Source organism: Epinephelus lanceolatus, chromosome 8 (assembly GCF_041903045.1).
Source record: "Epinephelus lanceolatus isolate andai-2023 chromosome 8, ASM4190304v1, whole genome shotgun sequence".
Taxonomy (NCBI): Eukaryota; Metazoa; Chordata; class Actinopteri; order Perciformes; family Serranidae; genus Epinephelus; species Epinephelus lanceolatus.
The window spans coordinates 2,513,708-2,529,958 of NC_135741.1; the positions used below are offsets into that span (position 1 = coordinate 2,513,708).

Genomic DNA, 16,251 nt, shown 5'->3' on the forward strand with positions numbered 1-16,251 from the left:
GGCCTCAGACTTGGAGGTTGAGTCTCATCCCAACTGCTTCACACTCGGCTGCAAAACGCCCCAGTGCATGCTGGAGGTCACGGTGTGATGGAGCCAACAGAACCACATCATCTGCAAAAAGCAGGGATGCAATTCTGAGGTCCCCAAACCGGACCCCTTCCTCCCCCCGGCTGCACCTCGAAATCCTGTCCATGAAGGTCACAAACATTGGTGACAAGGGACAACATATGTGCAAAAAATGCTGAGTCACAGTTCTGAGTCTGTTGAAAGGGCTGAAAAGGACCAAGCGTGAAAACACCCTGAGTCACTGTCTTTTTTAAGTCTCTCCAAAGACGAACTCCTGTTGGAAAGCATATCCTGATTTTTTTCTGAGCTGTCTCTTTTTTATTGACTTTTTTTTTTTTTTTAAATAATTCATTCATATTTGGCTGACATTATCATTTATTTTTGGCCTTCTTTTATTTTATCTTTTACTTCAGTGACATTTAATGACATTTTAGTTTGTTTCACTCTCCCTGTGTTCTAAATGTGTTTAGGTTTATCGTAAAGCATTGTGTAACTGTGTTTAAAAGGTGCGACATGAATAAAATGTATTTTCATATTGGAGGCTTTAGTTTAAATCCAGTAGATGGCGGTAATACAACGTTGTGAATATCAACCGCCTCAAAAACCAAAGAAAAAGAAGAAAAACAGCATCGCGCCCTTTTTACGTCATCAACAGGCGACTCAAAACCGCACCAGCGGGAATTTGACAGTTTAGAAACAGCAGAGGAGTTTGTATTAAAGCAAAGTAAGTGGATATTCACACTGAGCCGGTCTTTATTACTCTGACAGCGTTAGTGCAGTCTGCGGAAACAGACGAGTGAATGTTGATTTAGTACGTTTTGATTTAAAGCAGCCAATTAGCTCTAAAGTTACCGAAGCTAACGTTACTTTAGCATTAACGATTGTTACTTCCGTGTCCTCCGGTCCCGTTTAATCCCAGCTGCAGTTGCTGTTCTTGGTTTGTTTTGAAGCTGAATGAAACCCACAGAGCTGAGCCTGAGCTGACCGTGGTTATATCTGATTGTGTTTATCAGGCAGCGTGTCGCCATGACGCAGAGAAAGAGGCTGTCCAACACACAGAGCTCCTCTCAGAGTAAGGTGAGTGAGTCTACACTGCTGATGGCAGGAGACTGTAGGGGTGAACTGTGACGGCGGATAAAGGAAAGCCTGGTTTATTTTAATAGGTCTCGTTAGTTTATGTGAGAGATCCATCCCATTACCGTGGCTCATATGAATCCCAGCTCAGTAACCATGGTAACTGCTGAATTAGCCTGCTCCATGGCAGGCTAACTGTTAGTGTAGCTGTATGTCAAAGAATCCTAAAACACGCTTTGTAAAGTACATACTCGCGCAGGTAGCACTTACATCCCGTGTTTCAGACGTTATTCTCGTCATGTGACCAAGCATGAATTCAATTTTCAAGTTTAATTGAGTTCAAAATATTAAAAATAAGGTTTAAAAAAATAACCACTTTTATTGTCTAAAAAAAAGATTATTTGACACAGGCCAACCTATCTCAGTGAGTCCCCATTCAGTTCATGATCACCCGTTTCACTTTAGAGTGTTGACTGTATGGGGGACGCCCACATTTCCCATCATGCACTGTGCTGGACTGAGTAGTTAGTAGTTTTCAGTGAAGTTTGCTGTTTTATGTTCCAAAATTATGTGACATCCTAATATTGCCTGTTTTGTTTGAGCAACAGTTTAAAAACCAAAGATGGTCCTTTAACTATCACATACAACACAGAAAAACAGCCCCCGCTCTATAAGTACAAAAGCCATTTGGGGTGGACACAGTTCATCTGAGTTGTCTGTCAGAGCGACAGGATGCTGAGTATTATACCTTCTGTTAATGATCATGATCATGAGGTTGTGTTGGACTGTTTGACAATGATTTCAGCTCAAGTTTTTTGCATGCAGAGGCATTCAGGCCCCGTAGTGTCTCTGGATGATGATGATGACACAACCTTCACTCAGCCGAGTACGACACAGGTCCAGAGAGGGCTGGAGAAGCTCACACCTGCACAGGTGGACCAGAAGGTAACAGACACACATTCAAGTGATTTGGGTTTTTAAATAATTACAAAACTGATTTTTTTCCTTTTGAATTGTTCACACACCTTGTTCATGTCCTGCAGACAGCTGAGGTGGTGCAGTTCTTCTTGGTGAGGGACCAAAAGAAGATTCCTGTGCGCAGAGCAGGTACATCTGCAGATACACACTCTGCAGTAACAACAGACACAAGTTTGTCACCTGTCACACTGTGTGACGCGAGGTGAAACCTTTGAATTGGCAACTGGTGGACGTGTCTCATAATGTGATCTAAGACCAGGGTTTTTGTTGGTAAAGGAACCGTAAGACACACAAATATAAAATAAATAGTGCAACTTATGTTTTCATTCATGAATAATAGTCGAGCATAGTCAGACTTATCTCCACAGCACTGTGTCAACACAAGAGAAACGTCTGTAAGCACGCATTATCATTCTGCCTTGATGTTCTGCTCTTGCTCACTTGTATGTCACTTCTCCCGGGATGTCCTGGGCTGTTTTGGGATTGTCTGATTTCATGGCAGCTCTTCTTTAAAATTGTGATTCATGTTGCACTGTTTACAGGCACAGTTTTTTTTTGTCCAATGAAATTGCAGGAGCAAGTGAAAATTGCAAAAATAGTTGTGATGCTGTCTCGGATTCAGAGCTTATTATAGTTGTTGTTTTTGTTTGCTGTAAAGAAGGGGATTGGACAGTAACACACAGATAGAGGAGAGGAGGGGAGGAACAGTGCTGGCCTAAACAGCCACAGTCTACATCCAGTGAGTCAGACTACGTCAATAATAATTTCTCTTCTTTGTCTTTTCAGACCTCGTGAAACACGTGGTGAAAGAGTACAGAAACATCTACCCTGAGATCATGAAGAGAGCGTCACGTACTTTTGACCAGGTCTGTTCAGACTGAGAGGATCAGTGGCGATGCTTCATCAGCTTAACATAAAGAAATATATAAATAAGAAATGTGTCAGGAGAGGTCAAGAAGCCACAGGTTTATACAAACAGACCTGCCCTCAACATAAGGAGAAAAAAGACAGCGACAAAAAAGGGAGAAAAGTAGACAAAAGAACTGAACTAACATTATACAGAAAAATACAACAAAAGATAAATGACAGCAGGAAGCACGCTGAGCAGGCAGCGAGAAATAGTCCAATAAAAAACAAACACAGAATATAGTGCAGAGAAAAAAGAAGTCGAGATAATTTGACATCATATTAGATGTAAAGATAATTTCCATTTAATTTTTTTTTAAGGATAAAGAGCTCTTGACAAAATGTGCTTTGGTGTTTCAAATCTGTGCACCATGATATCTGAGGAAGGACTGACCATGTTTGGTTTTGTAAAGAAGAAGGTGGAGCTGATGAACCTGTCTCATATTATGTGAATGAATTTGGGAATTACAAATTAAGAAACTGCTAAATGATGATGGTAAAGTAAACACACATATCTGATGAATATAGATATCATATACTGAGAAGGGTCAGTTTCCATAACAATGAAACCTCATTAAAATTGGAGAAAGTCTCCAATCTTACAAATTGTTTTTGCAGCAAATGACTTGCTGCAGATTTTTGCAGTACATATTTGCCCAAACATTACCATAAATCAAATAGGATAGCTCATAGAATAATGTAGAGTTAATAAACAAGAAACATTTACAAAACTTTGTAACTTGCTGATGACTTCACAGTTTTGTTACAAATAAAATTAATGTCTATAAATTTCACCTTAAAACTAAACACCGTCACAGTGCTGCTTTTTTTTTTATTTTTTACTGTTTGAAACAGGTTTTTGGCCTTAAAATGGTCGAAATCGACGCCAAAAATCACATGTACATACTCATCAATAAGCTGGAGACGGTCGAGGGGGCCTCACCGATCAAGTGAGTGTCTGCAGACATATATTTATATCTCTCTGTTATTAACGTTACTGCATCAATCAATTACAATTATATCAGTATTTGGTATTAACTGTTTTCACCATTGTCGAGCTTACTTGTTGAAAAACCTTTTGTTTTCCGTGTGTGTGTGTGTGTGTGTGTAGAAGCCCCACCAATCCAAAGATGGGTCTGCTGTTTGTGATCCTGAGTGTTATTTTCATGAAAGGAGGCGTTGTCAGAGAAAGTGAGTGAAAGCTTTCAACGATCGTTCCCTCCAAACAGGCGTCTGTTCAACAGTCTGACGGCTCATTTATACTCGCTTTATGTACTAAAACAGATGTGTCCGTTTTAAATGTTGTAAACTTCCCTGTTCGAACGCGTCTGAGGAAGAGCCTGCGTGCTCAAAACGTCACGAATGAAGTAATGGGAGCTCTATTTCTTCTTCATCGTCTTCACTTGAGTTTTTTGATCCAGCACCCAATTGAAATTTTCTTTGGGATGTGCGTGTCGCCACCTCTTTTTTATGATTTTTGTAAACGTCCCTGTCCTCATACCTCCATGTGTCCTTAATGTTGGGGCAAATACAGCCAACAGATGGCACTAGAGAGCGGAGTCAAAGGTTTCTGACGACAACAAACGACGGTGGAGGAACTTCTAATAATGTACCTTTTAACTGTGGCAGCATTGTAGATGGCAGCAGTCTGAGCGGCTGTTACATACATCGTGATATGAGGACAGAGAATTCTTTTCACTATATAATTTATTTATTTTTTCCTTTACGTCATTATTGAAATTCTTCGTTGTACAGTTGTATCTCACCGGCCCCCACACCCCACAATCTGTAAGCTTTCAGAAAACAAATACAGACAAAATGAACGCAGAGCACGAACAGAAGGCACCGTCCATCTTGGTATCTAATGTTGAGCATAAATGAGCCCTTATTAGTCCATTCACTGTTTCCATTTTGTTGTAATAATGTGTGTGTGTGTGTGTGTTTGTGTTAAACACCCCATGTGAAAAATTGTCTGGTTGTGTTTTGTGCTGCAGACCTCATCTGGAACACTCTTAAGAAACTCCGTGTTGACCCCGGGTAAGACCAGAGCTGTGTTTAAAACAGGGTTCCTCCACACTGTGGAAAAGAAGAAAAGTCAGAAATTTTAAAATGGAAAATGTGAAGGAACCATGTTAGAAAAACTAAATACATGTGTGTTTGTGTCGTTTGCACCTGATTATAATGACTTTGGATGTTGTCTTTTTGTTTTTCATTTATTCTCTGTTATTGTGACGATGCAAAATCTCTCCAGAGAGAAACATGAAGACTTTGGTGATGTAAAGAAGGTGGTCACAGACGAGTTTGTGCGCCAGAGGTAAAGAGTCAACACTTTTCGTTCAGTGTGAAAAAGGCCTTCACTTCCTTTCAGTTTGTTTACATGCACACAAGTGAACTGGTTACGCAGGTAGTCAGACGGCACATTTACAACCTGTGTAAATTAGTTCATTCCATACATGGAGCTTACCTTCTGTTGGAACCGTTACTTGTTTGTTTGAGTGTGTTGATACAAGACGCTATATCCTGATTTGCATGAGGGAAGCTGTCAGTCTGTTTCCATGGTAACAGTGAAGTGGAGCTACAGTCCCAGCTGGACGAGGACATCTAACTGGCCTACTGTCCTTGTCCCAGTATACAAGCACGGGAGGGGAATCCATTTATTGAGCCAAGTATGTGCGACTCCTCTACGATAGGTGGAGATATGCCCCCTTTCAGCTTGTTAGTATTGGACCTTTTTCCTGTTGACCTATTACGTCACAGACCAAACAATGGACAAACAAGTTAGCTACGGTTAGCTAGCAGCTAACTGCTACCATGGTGGACAACTTTACAGCTCTGTACATTTGGTCCGTCCAAAAAGTCACGGCTCTGGATGTAGATTTCTCCATGTTGTTACCGGCTTCTTCTTCTCTTACACATTTAATGCTATTGGACAGGTAACTTCAGATCTTGTAAACATACTGATTGTTTCTTAAATCCCGCACTACTGTGATCAATAAGTAATCAGTTTACCACAGACTGTAACCTAATTACCTGTGCATGTAAACACACTGATGGTGCCTCCCCTCCCCCTCCTGCTGAAGGTGTGAATACCCAGCCCATGCAGGTCTATCCAGGCGATAGCTCAGTCATCTAATCCAGTAGGCCTGTGACCACAAAGTCGCAGGTTCAAGCCCCTGCCGGGGTCACTGGTGTGTTCAGAGCCAGTGTCTGTCAGACCATAGACTCTGGTTTATACCACACCACAGAGAAACAGGAGAGTGAAGAGACCAGCTGCAGCAGCAGGGCGGCTGGGCCTGCACTGACTCCAAACATCTTCATACACAGCTGTCACAGTGAATAATAATGTGGTACATTAACTGTTTACATTTTAAACCCCTGCTTAAATTCTACATCACACACTGACTGAGACTGAAACATGCTGAGACATGTGTACGCTTCTTTAGATGCTGAGCTTTATTCAGCAGTTAGCCAAACAGAACCTGTTCTGCTTATTTTCAGCTTCACAGTTTAATGTTTCTACTAGAACACGTTTACACACTTGAATGTTCAATAAACACCTTATTTTTCTTCACCCTGTCTGAGACGCCCACCCCCGAAAAAGCCCAGTCTGCTCTGATTGGTCAGCGTTCCCAGCTCATCTATATTTCAATGTCTCTGCACTGTCACTGCAGACGAAAATCAAATGCATGTGAAAAATCAAATAAAATAAAACATGCTTCTAAACACAGTCCAGCAGGAATATGAGCCAAAATTTGGGAGAAATTAACAGCAACTAAGATTACATGTGTACCTGATGTTAGCATGTTGAGGAAACAGAGTAACAGAGGGTTGTCACTCACAGGGAGGATTACTTCTACATACAGTCAGGTCCATAATTATTTGGACAATGATACAGTTGTCGTCATTTTGGCTCTGTACACCACCACAATGGGTTTTAAATGAAACAATGAATACCTGCTTAAAGTGCAGACTCTCAGCTTTCATTTAAGGCTTTTTTCAAAAATGTAGTATGAACCGTGTAGGAATTACAACCATTTCTTCACACAGTCCCCCGACTTTAAGGGCTCATAAGTATTTGGACAAACTAACATAATCATCAATTAAACAGTCAGTTTTAATACTTGGTTGCAAATCCTTTACAGTCAATGACTGCCTGAAGTGTTGGACACATAGGCATCATCAGATGCTGGGTTTCTTCCCTGGTGATGCTCTGCCAGCCCTTTACTGCAGCCGTCTGCACTTCCTGCTTGTGTTTTGGGTGTTTTGCCCTCAGTTTTGGCTTCAGCAAGAGAAACGCATGCTCAGTTGGATTCAGGTCAGATGATATGACTTGGCCATTGCAGAACATTCCACTTCTTTGCCTTAAAAATGTCTTTGCTTGCTTTTGCAATATGCTTCAGGTCATTGTCCAACTGCACTGTGAAGCATCGTCCAATGAGTTTTGAAGCATTTAGTTGAATCTGAGCAGATAATGGTGCCCCAAACACTTCAGCTTTCATCCTGCTGCTCTTGTAAGCAAGACAAGACTTCACTAGAATAAATACAGAGGGTTTATCACAAGATGCAAACCATTGGTTAGCCTTAAAAATGGAAGGCCAGATTAGAGTTTGTCAAAAACCATCTAAAAAGCCTGTACAGTTGTGGAACAGCATACTATGGACAGATAAAACAAAGATCAACTACCAGAATGATGGGAAGACAAGAGAAGGAAGAAGGGAAGGAACTGCTCATGATCCAAAGCACACCACCTCATCAGTGAAGCATGGTGGAGGTACTGTTATGTCATGGCCATGTATGGCTGCCAGTGGAACTGGTTCTCTTGTATTTATTGATGATGTGACTGCTGACAAGAGCAGCAGGATGAAAGCTGAAGTGTTTGGGGCACCATTATCTGCTCAGATTCAACCAAATGCTTCAAAACTCATTGGACGATGCTTCACAGTGCAGATGGACAATGACCTGAAGCATACTGCAAAAGCAAGCAAAGACATTTTTAAGGCAAAGAAGTGGAATGTTCTGCAATGGCCAAGTCATATCATCTGACCTGAATCCAACTGAGCATGCGTTTCTCTTGCTGAAGCCAAAACTGAGGGCAAAACACCCAAAACACAAGCAGGAAGTGCAGACGGCTGCAGTAAAGGGCTGGCAGAGCATCACCAGGGAAGAAACCCAGCATCTGATGATGCCTATGTGTCCAACACTTCAGGCAGTCATTGACTGTAAAGGATTTGCAACCAAGTATTAAAACTGACTGTTTAATTGATGATTATGTTAGTTTGTCCAAATACTTATGAGCCCTTAAAGTCGGGGGACTGTGTGAAGAAATGGTTGTAATTCCTACACGGTTCATACTACATTTTTGAAAAAAGCCTTAAATGAAAGCTGAGAGTCTGCACTTTAAGCAGGTATTCATTGTTTCATTTAAAACCCACTGTGGTGGTGTACAGAGCCAAAATGACGACAACTGTATCATTGTCCAAATAATTATGGACCTGACTGTACATTATTTGAAAGTTATATATAAAACACACACACACACACACATTTAAACTTGTTCATGAATGTGCAGAGAAGCATATTTCACACTAGGCCACAAATGGTAAGCGTGTGTGTGTGCAGGTACCTGGAGTATGGGCGAATCCCTCACACAGAGCCGGTGGAGCACGAATTCCGATGGGGTCAACGTGCTGAAGTTGAAGTGTCGAAAGCCAAAATCCTGGAGTTCATGGGTGAAGTAAGTATCTGTGTGTCATGTTAGTAAAAACATCAACTCTCATCTGACCACAGACAGAGCACACTGCTGGTCAGTCCTTCCAGGATGTCGCATCACATGATACAAATTCAGCCAATCCTCCTAAAATGTTTCGAATCACTGCAACGTAACCAAAATTTATATTTAAAACAGGTAAAATCTCATTTAATTGTAGGACTGTACACAGCGTATGATTCTCCTCACTATGTTTATCAGGAGAGTGCTGCTGGACCGGAGCTCAGAGTCAGAGTCACAGAGACACAGTGACAGAGCTAAAGGCAGATTTGTACTTGTGTGTCAGCTCTATGCAGACCCCAAGCATGTGCCTTAGCTTACGCGTTTATGTAGGGCCGTTGTGACCATTTATACTTGTGCAGTGGTGTGTCTGTGTCACTGCAGTTTCACCACACTAGTCAGTGTTAAGGTTTCTGTGAAGAGATGTAAAGCTTAGTTCATTCAAAACACATATTAAACACACATTAAACATGGCTTAATAGAGACAATTTCAAACAAGTACACAAATCAGCTCCACTATAACTCATTCACAGACAAACACTTGTCTTTATCTGGACACATTTTCCCCACAAATACAACATGCTAATGTTATTAGCACAAGTCTATGGCATTTTACATTGTATAAACTAGCCTAGCAGTGATCCCCTCTGTTAATATGAAGCCAGGATAAATCACACACAAGACTTAAAATGCTATTTTAGTGGAGGCTTTATTGTCTTCACAATTTATTGTTTCTTATCTGTGAAATTAAAGTAAATAAAAGTTTGGTTTCCACTGAGGGAAATGGCTTCAGCTTACAGAGACAGACAGGAGGTCTGTGTTGCTGTGACGTGGAGTTACTTGTCTGGAGAGGTGTGCATCATGTTAGTGTGTAGGTTACGGTGTAGGATACGCAGTAGGTGCGGCATCCATTGGACGTAAAAGTATAAATCCTGCTTTAGAGAAGCAGCTGTGAAATCAGGCTGCAACAAGTCCAAAAACAGCCGACAGAATCCTGGAGGGAACGACTGCTTTGCTTCATGTAAACTTGGTATTTGTACCTAATGAAGATTTGGTGTTTGATGTCAGCTTCATGAACAGGACCCTCAGAGCTGGAGCCAGCAGTACAGAGAGGCCCACTCCGTCTCCAGCTCCACACAGCCCAGCACCAGCAGCCAAAGATAACTCTGCTACTGAGAATACTTTTTTTTAATTTATTTTGGTTGTTGATGTTGGAAGAGAGAAGCTGCATCTTTTTTTTTAAATTTGTGTACACATTTCTGTTACAAAGCCAAGGAGTCTGTTTAAACTATCAGTTCATATCTTCATACTTTAGCTTTTAGTCTAATGACATTTAATATGACACACAATTAGTCAGGTATTCATTTTTTATTTTATTGCCTGGACTTTAAAGATAACAGTTCTTTGTTCAAGTTCAGAAAATAAAATCTTTTTTACATTAGATTCTACATCAGTGATTGCATTTATTAACACTGTCTTTTCATTCATTTCTCTCACATACACTCATTACTGTTAGACAGGACTGTGTTCTTGTCTCTCTTACATCCCACTCGCTACGTATAACAGGACACACAGGCACCATTGCACATGTACATACAGAAAAGAGACAGCACGAGTTCACTGGTTCGACACTGTGGATTTGTTACCACTGACTTTAAGAACTGAACAAGTGTTTCAAAGGACAGCTTGATAGTTAAGATCCTAGTTTTCTGACTGATACTCATCACACACTGTGGTAAGAAGTACAAGCAAGTATTTACACTGTACTGTGTGCTGGCAACCTTTTTTTTTTTTTTTTTTTAAATTAAGGTCCCCTGAGAAGATTTTGTTTTTTATTGCTCCCCCAGGTGACACAAAGAAAGAAGCACACACCTGGGGGCCTGTAGCACCAAGCCTGATTAGATTAGTGTGTTAGCTGGCTGACTGTGGGTTTAACTCAGGTATCATGAAGCTGGTTCACTTCTAAACGCATCAGATCACCATGGTAACTGCACCACATGGTCCCGATCAGACAGAGCGCTTTTTGTAAGATAAGCTGCAAAACACAAGACGCGCCACACTGCCTTATTTGTTGAAGCCCACCATTTAAAACTAGAATAACCCTCGTGATTTACGCCTCCGAGAACCAGTCGACTCGCAGTTATACTTTACATCCATGTCTGTGAAAACACAGATGCTTTACACACATCACCCCCCTGACAATAATTCAGTATCTGACCAAATGTCTCCCCTTCTGTTCCTGAGATATGACACTGAGAAAAGTGTTTTTGCAAAACATGATGATGTCATGCTGAAGCCGACCTCTCACCTTTTGAATATAAAATGTCATCACACATCAGAATCAGAATTTTGTCATAATAAGCTTTTGAATTCTTTGTGTGTGTGTGTGTGGCTCTTTTGCTTTTATTTGATGGGACATTTCAGGCGTGAAAAGGGGGAGGGAGAGAAGGGATGACACGCAGCAAAAGGCCGTGGGCTGGAATCGAAGCTGTGGCTGCTGCGGCAAGGACACAGCCTTTCAGTGTGTCTCAAATCTCAGACTTCTGTACAAAACACTTAATATTTTTAGTGCACAAAGTTCTAGGTCTAAAAGTTGAGTGTGGAATGATGGACACTACTCAACCTCAACAGTCGCCATCTTTGTGACGTAGTGGAAGCTACATCACAAACTTCTCAACTTTTGACACAGCAAGTGGGGACAACAAGAAGCCTGTGCATTACACGTTTTTTTGCACTAAGTACCAAAACTGTTGCCGAACACGAGCAGTCATGTTTGTTGGGTCTGTACTGATGGTACTGCGAACAATAATGCAAGTGGTAACATAAGCTTGACATTTGCCAGCTAGCTAACTTGCTGCTAGCTACAGTGGCAATGGCGTAAGTTTGGTTTATGTGTGGGCAGAGACAGCGGTCAAACGTTGGCGATAATGCTGCACCGTCCATTTGCAAGTCACCGTTTTGTCCCTTCTGGTAAGTGCCAAACAGCAGTGCACGATGTGAGACAACACTACCCTGTTGAAATAAGTGCACCACACAAGAAGTGTACATAGTGTACTACACTAAAGTGTACGAACAGAATTATGTGATTTGAGACACACTCTGACTTCCAAGTTCATTGAGTCCAAGTGGACGTTTGTGCCAAGTTTAAAAAAAAAATTCCCTCAAGGACGGACAATGTAAAAAACATGATGCCTCCAGCCATGACTGTCACCAGCATGAAGGTATAAAAATCAAATCACTGGGAGGTTGACCCAAAACAAGGTTTAACAGTCGAAACTTTGATCTTTTAAAATATATCTTAAAAAAAACAAAACCCTGAAAAATAACATTTTTTCTCACTACTCAAGAATAAATGAATAAATAACTTTGCCTCTAATGCTGATAGAGTTGTTTTATAACCAGCTTCATGATATTGTTTACCCAGAATCAAAGAGGCCAGACTGAGTCCAGATTGCTTTGTGCTACAGGCCCCAAAAACTTAAGCTCCAAGTAAACCTGTTAAAAAACACGAACACACTGCACCAGATCCCTCAGATAACTTATTGAAATGACTGATGTCAGTTAAAAACACACTGCGGACACACACACTGTACGTCTGCCTCCAGTGTGTGTGTGTCTGTGTGCGGAGGGTGCATAGAATAATCCTGTTTATTTGACTCGTGTGAGGCACGTCATGGTATCTGGGCAGTTAAAGTGCCTAATGGTTCCATTAGTTTTACCCTCAAAGGATTGTGGGATGTTTGCACCCAGCATTTATACCAAAGTCAACACCATGACTACGCTGACCTGCTCTCTCTGTTTCCAATGTGACGAACATCCACCCAAAAACCAGTCACCAGTGTGATGTGGACACTTATATGATGTACCTCCTGTGACATGAAATGACTCGGTGTTACAGGCTGGTTCAAGTTTGAGGAATAGTTTGGAAATACACTTATTTGCTTTCCTGCTGAGAGTCTGATGAGAAGATCGATCCACTGTCATTTCTGTGTGGTAAATATGAGGCTCGGCCCAGCAAGCTGTTAGCTTAGCTTAGCATAAAGATAGCCTGGCTCTGTCTGGATATATCAAACTCCACCAACCAGCACCTTGAAAGCTCACAAATTAACACTTTATATCTCATTTGTTTTGTGCAAAAATCACAGGTTTCTTAAAAGACATGAGCCCCTGAGGAAACTGTACTTCTTATTGCTCTCCCAGGCTACGCTAATCAAAAGGTATCCTATGAAGTTTTTGACCACTAGTGGCGCTACGGAGCAACGTTTTCACGATTCACATCCTGCTGTTGGTTTAATTTGTAGCACCAAGACGAAGTACAGTAATTCTACATTCACTGAATGTAGAGTCTGTTTATAGAGACTACATCTGCTGTAAAGCCTCTGAGGCAGACTGTGATTTGTGATCAGCGTTGCCAGGTGGGAAATGTAGGATTATCGTACCAGAGACTCAAAATTATTGTATTTTGAGGGAAATTATCGTTCATCCGTCATAACCAAAATAACAATCCTACTGATGTGCTATAGGCAAATATAATCACTCTAGTGTTTACTTTTTTTTCCATTTTCCTTGCTTCTGTTTTTCCTCTTCTTCTTCTTCCGTTTTGAATCTCATTCTCGCTGACGGTACAGTTGACCATTCAGCCAATCGTGCTCATTGTTCAGAGACAAACGTCATCCATATCTCACACTAAGCAAAGTGCGATTGGCTGGAAACATGTCACATGGGAATAGATGCCTTCAGGGCTCACAAAAAAACCTCTGGCATACTGATTACAACCACACATTCATGAAATGGTCAAATTATCATACATTTGGCCTTTTTTGGGATTATTGATTGTACATCGTACAGAGGGCCAAATTATCGCACAAATACGATAATTATCGTACACCTGGCAACGCTGTTTGTGATATTGGGTTTTACAAATAAAACTGAATTGAACTGAATAGATGACAAAAAAGTGGGGACCTCTGGAGCGGTCATAAAGTCAGAATATGCGTCCATTCCTTGATTACCCGCTAAGTTATTTTTTACGGTACTAACTGTGCAAACATCAGAGTGGTTTTGATCTTCTCATCTAACTCTCAGCAAGAAGTGTATTTCTCAAAAGTCAACACTGTGACCACGTCCTGCTACGAGTTAAAAAACAGACCCTCTGCTTCTTACCCGTCATTTGGACTCTCACACGATGTTTCTCTGTGACTGTGGAAGCAAGATAACATGATGCAAAATGGCTCAGAACAACATGCCAGTTCACGATAAGAACTGACTGAATGATTTGAAGATATTAATGCATCAGTAATGAGGAGATGAAGAGAAGACGGACAGAGACAGAGACATGCAGGTGATAGTGTTTAGGAATATCTGTACGGTTAGACTGGTCGTCCGGGCAGTGTTCAGCAGTTCATTCTTCACAGTAAAGCAAACCTCTCCTTCATATCACAGACACGTGGCCTGAGCCCTGCGTTATAAAGTGCATTCACAATGAAAGTAGGCTGACGTGGGAGAAATGTCTCTCTCTCTTCTTTCACACCGATGAACACTACGACTACTTAAATTAAAAAAAAGGCCACTTTCCATGAGGTGGGGTCGGATATTAAACCAGCTTCCTGCCGAGTCCTCTAGATGTGTTCTGGGACCGTCTCTAAAGCCTGCGCCGGGTCTCTGTCCACGTCCACGTTCTGAGAAAGAGACAAATACTTCACTGTCAGGCTGTCACGATCCACAAAAATACTGATACATTGATGTATCAGTAAAATTCACCACAGGCTGCTCTGCTTAGCTTCTGCACTGTGACGTATTTCCTCTTAATCATAATGATAATAATAAACTTAATGTGATTGGCACATTTCATACAAGACATGCAGCACAAAGTACTTTACAATAAGGGTAGTGCTTCACATGAAAATAGACAGAATGGACATAAAACAGAACTGACTCTTAAAATCATTGTGTTGTAAAACTATAAATCATAAAATCAAGTAAGATTTTGCAGCAGTGTGAAGCGTAAACAGAGAGTTTCAGACCTGTATGAGGAGAGTCAGAGTGAGTTAAAGTCTAAGGTGAACAGATAGTTTTTTATCTTTCTTTTAAAAAACATTTAGCGAGCAGCTTCTCTGAGATCTATAGGTGGTGTGTTCATAGCTTTGGGGCTGCGCCCTCGATCTTCTTCCAATAAACCAGCAGCAGATGATCGCAGTGTTCTCGGAGGCAAATAGTTAACAAGGGAGTTAGTGATGTAGCTCGGTCCCAGCCCATGTAGGGCTTTGTATACAAGGAGGAGGAGCTTAGAATCAACTGTACATGTAACAGGAAGTCAGAACAGAGCAGCTCAGACTGGCCTGATGTGCTCTCTCCTCTTGGTTCTGGTTCACAGCTGCAGAGTTATGAATGAGCTGAAGTCTGTCAGTGGAGTTTTTGGGAGGCCAGTAAAAAGTGCGTTACAGTCCTCGAGTCGGCCTAAAATAAAGACATGAATCAGTTTCTCTGCATCTTTTTCATTTAGAAATGGTCGTACCTTAGCGATGTGTCTGAGGTGGAAACATGATGATGTCATCACCTTGTTAATGTGGGACTTGAAGCTCAGATCTGAATCAAGGATCACACCAAGACTTGTCACCTCAGATGTAATCCAGAGAGTTAAATTCCCCAGATTATTAAGCAGCATTTCTCTTTTTGTTTCAGGGCCGACAAGCAGGATTTCAGTTTTGTCTTCGTTTAACTTTGAGAAATTATCGCTCATCCATTTAGTTACTGCCACAAGACAGGTAGTGATGGAGTTTGTGGCTGCAGCGTCAGCCATAAACTCCAAACTAGGGACACTGAACATAAGGGCGGTGTACAGTTACAAGAGGGATTTAAATCAAATCCTTTGCATTAACCACTAACAAGTGGGCGGACTTAAGACTTAAGGGTGATACAAAGCTTCAGCAGAGTCGGCTGCTGAGCTCCTCCCTCACTGTCAGATCAGGAGGAGGATGAGGAGATGAATGAATCAGACCTTCATTTCATTGGAAATTAAAACAAAGCTTTTCCCGCTGATATCAAACACACATCTCTCCCTGTGTCTCTCCTTGTTTCTCTGTTTGTTACTACAACCCCCAAACGGTGGAGTGCAGTTTTATACAAGCGCTGTGGCTGCTATTCACCCAAAGTATCATTTGTTCAGAGTGCACGATGAGTCATCAAACATTGGAAACTCAGAGATCTTAACCTCTCTAACTCCGCCAGGACGCTGACGTCCTCGCTCCCCTCCTCCTCTGTTAAATGGTATCTCCCAGGCGCACTACGTCATCAAACCATGTGATGTTTGGTATTGCCGGATTCAGGAAGCTCTCGACTTTTCAAAAATAACATTGTTTTTCTTTTATTTATTATGTATTTGGCACCAGAGCAGCCTAAACACACAAAGTCCAAAATCGCGATGAGTGGTGACAAGTCATGTCATGCCGTTTTTCGACGGG

General features: G+C 41.4%; 2 protein-coding genes and 1 non-coding gene across 7 annotated transcripts in view; 2 read left to right on the forward strand and 1 right to left on the reverse strand.

Moving 5' to 3' along the window:
* Positions 1-652: 652 nt before the first annotated feature.
* ndnl2 (necdin-like 2) lies at positions 653-10,987 on the forward strand. 3 transcript variants are annotated; one of them, XM_033629548.2, is made up of 11 exons: positions 653-790; positions 1,080-1,143; positions 1,966-2,085; positions 2,184-2,247; positions 2,905-2,984; positions 3,880-3,974; positions 4,136-4,215; positions 5,019-5,061; positions 5,276-5,338; positions 8,644-8,758; positions 9,860-10,987. In XM_033629548.2, the coding sequence occupies exons 2-11, from the start codon at positions 1,093-1,095 to the stop codon at positions 9,953-9,955; spliced, it is 807 nt and encodes a 268-aa protein (XP_033485439.1). In that variant the 5' UTR covers positions 653-790; positions 1,080-1,092; the 3' UTR covers positions 9,956-10,987. The 3 variants fall into 3 exon arrangements, with proteins under 3 accessions (XP_033485439.1, XP_033485440.1, XP_078025852.1); XM_078169726.1 differs by having other exon boundaries at positions 716-790; positions 1,017-1,143; XM_033629549.2 differs by lacking the exon at positions 5,276-5,338.
* On the forward strand, positions 6,210-6,338 carry LOC117259006 (small nucleolar RNA SNORA11). The gene has a single exon (XR_004501808.1). It is a non-coding gene; the product is annotated as a small nucleolar RNA SNORA11 (small nucleolar RNA).
* Positions 10,145-16,251, reverse strand: part of LOC117258538 (6-phosphofructo-2-kinase/fructose-2,6-bisphosphatase) — a 34,005-nt gene continuing 27,898 nt past the window's right edge. For all 3 annotated transcript variants that reach the window (XM_078169723.1, XM_078169725.1, XM_078169722.1), the window contains exon 14: positions 10,145-14,469. In XM_078169723.1, coding sequence (XP_078025849.1) covers positions 14,410-14,469 — 60 coding nt within the window. In that variant the 3' untranslated portion in view covers positions 10,145-14,409. The remainder of the gene's footprint in view (positions 14,470-16,251) is intronic.